This window comes from Condylura cristata, unplaced genomic scaffold (genome assembly GCF_000260355.1).
Source record: "Condylura cristata isolate star-nosed mole 26May11 unplaced genomic scaffold, ConCri1.0 scaffold00015, whole genome shotgun sequence".
NCBI classification, from domain to species: Eukaryota; Metazoa; Chordata; class Mammalia; order Eulipotyphla; family Talpidae; genus Condylura; species Condylura cristata.
In genome coordinates this window covers 6,941,971-6,948,841 of record NW_004567116.1, presented here as the reverse complement: position 1 = coordinate 6,948,841, position 6,871 = coordinate 6,941,971, and the positions used below count along the sequence as shown (strand labels likewise).

Here is a 6,871-nt window from a genome sequence, read left to right as displayed (position 1 = left end):
TTTTTCATAACCCTGTGACACTTTTGACTTCCATCACCCACCTCCAACTTGCCTACATGAAATGGCTAGTATACATTTCAAAGTTTATACATTTTATTATCTTTCTTTTTAATTATATAATTGGCAATATTGTTTTACAAAATTATATATTTTTAAGGCTCACAAGTACACACATCCTCAACACAACACAGACATCAGCAAAGCAACAACGTTATTCAAAGGAGGTAATATTCTGTTGGCTGGTTGTTAACTGAACACATAATTTAAAACCAATCAACCAAATATTGTATATACAAATACTTACCCTCTTTACTTCTGCTGAGAGAGCTTTCATAAATTCAACATTACAAACAGGATAATAGCCCTAAGATAATGGGGGAGAAGAATAGCTATAGGTAACACTGCTGTTTTTCAAATTCAAGCAAAGAAAAGTTAAGACTATCTCTTGATTTAGTTACCTATGTTTAATAATCCTGTTCAAGTGATAAAAGAACAAAGTTGTATTTTGTAAATAGGTTTATCATTTTTATCTCAAAAATATTTAAAATTCAAGAGCCTGAGAAGTTTGGTGATACAAGCTTAAGGAACAGAGGTCACGAGGAAGAAAACAGATGTGGGAAAAAATATGACTAATATGGGTTTATCAAATAACACAATGTTAATATTAAAATTTGTGTTTCATACATTCCTACATAGTGATTTTTTTGTCATTAAAGTCACTCAAAATGTCTAAAAGAAAATAATGGATGTATTCACAACAGTTGGGGAGTGTCACATATACCTAGAGCTAACATTGATAGCTTCATCTATAACTTCTTTTAAGTTACTAACATGCTTTTCCTCATACAATTATTTTTTAATGTTTGTTCATTACCTATATATCAAAACTATAATCAAGCATATTAAATTGATACAAAAAGGTTAAGGGACTTAAGATGCATTCTGTAGAAAGACTCAAACCAGAACTAAGATACTAAGGCCTCTGGCCTCTTTTGACTATGAGAATTCATCAGTAGGGAATTAGTTTGAGTAAGTTAACTTACATAAGGTTACTGGTTTCTAATTCTTCTTTACTTTACTGTGTATTATTATAATGCAGATAATGAGCAGAAGCAGAAAATTCATCGTTGGTTTAACTTGTGCTACTACTATCTTTTCAGTCAAACCAATTTAATTAAGTGTCCTTTTTTTTGAAAATAAAAAGCAGATAATAGCAGCAACAGCCTTTAATGACTCTCTGCGTTCAAACAACATTTCTATAACTTGAATTGAGTCTGGAAATTTTGACTTAAAAATAGTGACTTAGTTTATTTTATGACAGATAAAAATACAAGCTTTATTCAGAAAAATTCTTAGCAAAATGGAAGAAAATCAAAAGGAAATGGTTACAAGTAAGAAACTAAAGAAATTATGTAGTAGAATCACTATACAATCCATTTCTGTAGGAATTTTCCCAAGGCCACCATAACATCCTTGTTTCTCAGACAATATATAATGGGGTTAAAAACAGGAGTCAAGACAGTATAAAAAAGAGAAAAGAATTTGTCCATTCCAATTGAGTGAGTGGATTTAGGTCTAAAATGCACGATGATGCCTGATCCAAAGAACAAAGTCACAACCATGAGATGGGAAGAGCAAGTGGAGAAGGCCTTGGCTCTCCCAGTGGCTGATGGCAGCTTCAGGATGGTGGAGATTATTTTCCCATACGATACAAGTATCAGTACAAAAGGCACAGCAACAACTATGGTGGCAAGCACATAGATCAGCAACTCAATTGTGAAAGTGTCCCCACAAACAAGCTGGATAACTGGGGGTACATCACAGAAAAAGTGATTCAACCTATTACATCCACAGAAGGTTGAAGAGAAGGCAATGGAGATGAACAAGGTATTAATTGGGATTGCAGTGCACCAGCAGGCTGCTGCCAGCTGAACACACAGCTTACTGTTCATGATGACAGGGTAGAGTAGTGGGTTACAGATGGCCACATACCTGTCATAAGCCATGGCAGTGAGGATAAAACACTCAGTGTCTGCCAAGATCAGAAAGAAAAACATTTGAATAGCACAGGCCAGCAGTGAAATATTTCCGTATTGTCTACAGAGGTCAGCTAATAATCTGGGGACTGTAACTGACACATAACATATTTCCAAAAAGGAAAAATTTCCAAGAAAAAAATACATGGGGGTCTGAAGTGAAGGGTCAATCTTAGTTATCATGATAATAAGGCTATTTCCTGTAAGAATAATGATATACAAAATCAGAAATAAACCAAAAAGAAATCCTTGAAGGTTGGGCACGTCAGAAAACCCTATTAGGATGAATTCCACCAATGCAGTGAGGTTCCCGAGAGGGGAATTATGTCCTGTGCATTCCATCTATGAACAAAATTAAGGCGATATCACCGCACTACCAAATATATTTTACAAAAAAAGGCAAAGCATGACAGGCAGTCTCAAACAGCTCTAGGTGATTTGGAATCATCACTAGTGAGGAAAGAAATGTTTCTCCTCCTTGATGGGTTTGGTCATTTTTGTCTTTTTTCTGCAAATTTTTCCAGAGTAAAGCATTTTAATTTATCATCCCTTTCTAGAATTCTTACAGATTGTTTTTGATGTTTTACCTGTAAGTCACTCTCAGGCAGCCCAGAGTCAAGGAAACCAGTTGACTCCACTGTCTGGTTCCCTTCAGCCAACCTGGCCACTCACCAGCTGCTAGTATTAGAAATATTGTATCTTAGCAAGTTCTATGTGCACATACAGTCCAGAATGTGAAATATAAAATAAGATTTTGCTATCTCTCTCTCTCTCACTCACAGACACACACATATTTGTGTACCTATGTATCTATCTGTATCTATATCTATCTTCAATTCTGCAATAGTCCCAAACTGTTTCAATAATTCTATGTATATTTCAAATTTTAGGCTTTAGTATAATTAGATAAGCTTACCCTTTTAGGGGCTAATTAGACAAAGAAAAGGAAAATGAAGTTTGCCAGAAAATTTGATCAGAGAATTTACAAATTATACTTGGCTAACTGTAAAATCAGACATTTTATAGCTTTCTCTATCCTTAGTAGGAGTTTTGAAAATCTATCATCTGCCTCAAATATTAACACAAGATATATATTATCTAATATGAAAGTGATATGGTAAATATTTTCTTTGCATAATACACCCTCTGAATGTTTATATCTGAATTTAGAATCCCACTGCTAACTGAAGTGTAGACTCAGCCTAATCAGCTCTGAAAATAAGTATCTTTGAATCAAGTTATGTTCAATTACTCTGCATTGTACCAAGTCTTACACTTTTGTTACTTCCATCCAGTCTTTGTATATTAATTAATACACCGCAGTGTTCTTTTTCATAGATGTCAGATATTCCTAAATCCATGTTGTCATGTATTTGGAACTATTACCACTTTATAGATTTACTTTATTTTAAATTTCTGTATAATACAATTTTCCTTTCTTTCTCTAAATTAAGTTCCTCTTTATCCCCATGTATCAAACCAATGAAAGTATTATAATCTTTTCATTTTGTTTCTCATTTCTCTGATCTTAAATTCCTTTCTCTTTCATTGAATCCTGAATTCTGTCTTTTATTTTTCACAGCACACTCTCAAGATAAAAGTTCTTTCAAGTTTTGTACTTATTTTTCTGTATTAAATCTTCTGCATTAAAACTTTGAACTACAGCATCTTTCCTAAATATTTTCTTTTAAAAACTACACTTGTGAAGTACAGAGATTACAAAAAATAGAGTTTTCAGTGACCCAAAACGTTTCATAAGCGTTTTAGGCAGTCAACCAGTATACATTTTATAGTCATTACTGTGTTTATTGTGGATATATACTAAGTAACTACAAAATACATAGTGTCTTAAGTATTAAGGATATTGAAAACAGCAAAGACACAAAAATGAGTTGGGTTATGTCCTTAGGACCAGTGGTAAATTCTGAGGGGGAAGTCAGTAGTCACCCTAGAAAATGCAGTTCTGGGTGGAGAGAGTTTCCTGGCCCCAAGGAGAGGCACATTCCAGAGGAAGTGACAGGCTCTCAGATTTTGTCAAATATCAGGGGAATCACAGAATCATGCAGGTATTTTAAATTTTAAAGAAAGATAATAAAAATTATTTTACAAAGAAATAGTTCTTCAGAACCTCATTCATATCTATGTACCAACTTGTACACCTATAAAACAAAATCCTCATTGCTTAAGTGAGAGTGTGGTTTATATGCACTGCTTATGGGTAGCTGGAAATGGTTCACACTGACTCCACACTGGTACCCTTGCCCCGTCCCTGAACTTGGAATTGAGTGACTTGAAATGAAATGCATATTTTGATAATACAACTTATTCTAATTCTCATCTTTACTTCCTTTGTTGAAGATATCACAGGGATAATGTTGTCGAACTCAGAATTTATTTTCTGATGTAGGAAGCATAATCTTTTTAACAGATTGGCTTAAAAGATGCACTTGTAGCCTATTCATTATTGGTAGTGGATCATCATCACACTAACTGTATTTATCATTATTACTTTAACTTAAAGATTTTTGTTTTATCTTGAAGTTTGCTCATCGTTTATCCAGTGATAGAATAGATGTTCTCGTGTCTAGCCAGGAGAGATGTACAGGATAGTAATGTGGCAGGAATACTGATCTTAAAAATAAGCTGTTCTCTGTTTAGTAATATAAACCAATAGAAATATCTGGATGACAATTCTATTATCAGTGGTATTTTTATTTAGTTTAGTGGGATTTTACATTTTACATTTAGTTTTACTCTCATCTGTATCAGATTTATTTTTTTAATTTTGAGCACTCATAGAAATGCAAATGAAATTAAAATACTAACTCAAAGCTTATTTAATATACAAAAGCACATCCTAAGATAACTTTCTAAAAATGTCTTTTTCTGAATTTTATTTACTCTCTCCATTAGATATCACAGGACCTTTGGCAGTTTTAACATGGGTGGCTGAGTTCTCCTTTTAACAATTTTCTATTTTACAAGGATTGACATAGTTGTGAAACAGAGTCTGTTTATTTGAAATATTTTTTAAATTTTGTTAACAATTTTGAACATTTATTTTAACTGTGCTGTGAATACTTTATTTGTATCCCCTCATCAATGCATCCTGAATGTTGTAGGTTTCTTAGTATCCCAATTCTGCATAAAGACCCAGATGTACAAAGATGTAAATAACTGGCCTTTTCTCAGGAAAATGGTGTCTGACCCATGTGACTTCAAACTCAGCAGTGTGATGATCTAAACTAAATGGTTGTCATGAAACATTCAGTAAAAAAGTGATTTTTAATGCAATATTCTGAAGTACATGAGAAAACTACATTAAATAAAGCTTTTCACAACAAGTTAATTTCATTTCAATTTTAGATACCCTTTACTTTTCTAAAAATGCAAGACATTACCTACAGTGTAGGTTCTCACAAACAAAATTGATTGGCAAAAGGAAAGTGTATGTTCAATGACTACTGATTATTGAGAAGATAGCATAACAAACTAAGCAGGGTAAAATAACAGCTGCTCACCTTTTCATACAGTGTAGAAATCACTGAGTTGCTCTTTTATATAGAATAAGGCCATGTGGATGACAAAACTGAGGTTTCATTTAGAAAGTAACAAACGCAACTATCATTTTTCTTCCTTGAACTCATATTTTTCTTAAATCAACTATGCCCTTTGGTAGGAAATACTGTCTCAGTCACTGTGAGCAACTTGTACTCCAAGTCATGTTGCATTTTTCAACCTGTTTATCAGCTTTTAAGTAGGAAATAAGCAAGGCTGCTGTGATGGATCAGTAGCACACTGGAGTCTCTCTCTGGGGAACATGGGCTAAGGAACATTAACTCCTGGCCACTCCCCTGTCCCTCCCCACCCTCTCTTCTCTGGGACAGAGAGCCAGTCTCCACTGGGAAAGGCTGTGCTCTCCTCCTCTGAGAACCCAGCTGACCTACAGTGCAGGGCCATGCCTGGGTCACACTAGCGTTCTGTCCCTTTTCATAGCTCTGTGACTATTTTGATTTCCTTTTCCTTCCTCAAACATGATTTCCTACATGGGATGGCTAATATATATTTTTATATTTTTATTTTTATTATTCTTTTAAATTTATATAATCTTTGTGGCAATATTTATTTACAATATTAGACATTTTGAGGATTATCATTTCACATCTTCTCAGTATGTTACCACACCACACCCACCACCAAAATACTAATAATGTTTATAAAAGGAAATTATATTCTGTTGATTGTTTCTTGACTGAACACATAGTTTGAAAAAAATAAACCAATACTTACAGTCTCTACAATGCTAAGAGAGCTTTCATAGTTTCAATATTTCAAACAAGTTAATAGTCCTGAAATTTTGGGGGAGAGGCATAGCTAGAGGTAACAATGCTAAAAACATTTTAAAATCCTCTCATTATATGATTTGCAAATTAAATTAAACAAGATCTAAAATAATCTATTAATCTATTTGCCCAGGTTAGATAACCTTTTTATAGTGATAAAAGGACAAACCTGTATTTTTCTAAATCTGGTTATCTCCAAAATTACTTCTAATACTGTTTTGAAATATGGACTTTCTGTCAGAAAGAATTATGCAGAAATTATCTTAAGTGTAACTTTTCATTAATTTATAAGGATTTCTGATAATAACTGTGATGAATAATGAGGAGGAAGGTAGAGAGTAAAACTTTCATAATTGAAGGAACCTTGTGGAAAGTCAGATGAGAAATTCAAGACTCCAAGAGGGTTGTTGATGACATTCTGCCCGAATAGAAATCATAGGGAAGAACGCAGGTGTGGGAAAACAAGATGTCTAGTAGAGGTCTCATCAAATC

General features: G+C 33.6%; 1 protein-coding gene across 1 annotated transcript; it reads right to left on the bottom strand.

The window, feature by feature from the left end:
- Positions 1-1,424: 1,424 nt before the first annotated feature.
- On the bottom strand, positions 1,425-2,378 carry LOC101618996 (olfactory receptor 10AG1-like). Its single transcript, XM_004683499.1, has one exon. It carries the CDS (start codon positions 2,376-2,378, stop codon positions 1,425-1,427), a length of 954 nt encoding a protein of 317 aa, XP_004683556.1.
- Positions 2,379-6,871: the final 4,493 nt, after the last annotated feature.

Excerpts from the sequence above, each read along its gene's own strand:
- LOC101618996 (XM_004683499.1), bottom strand. The coding sequence starts at position 2,378 with ATGGAATGCACAGGACATAATTCCCCTCTCGGGAACCTCACTGCATTG.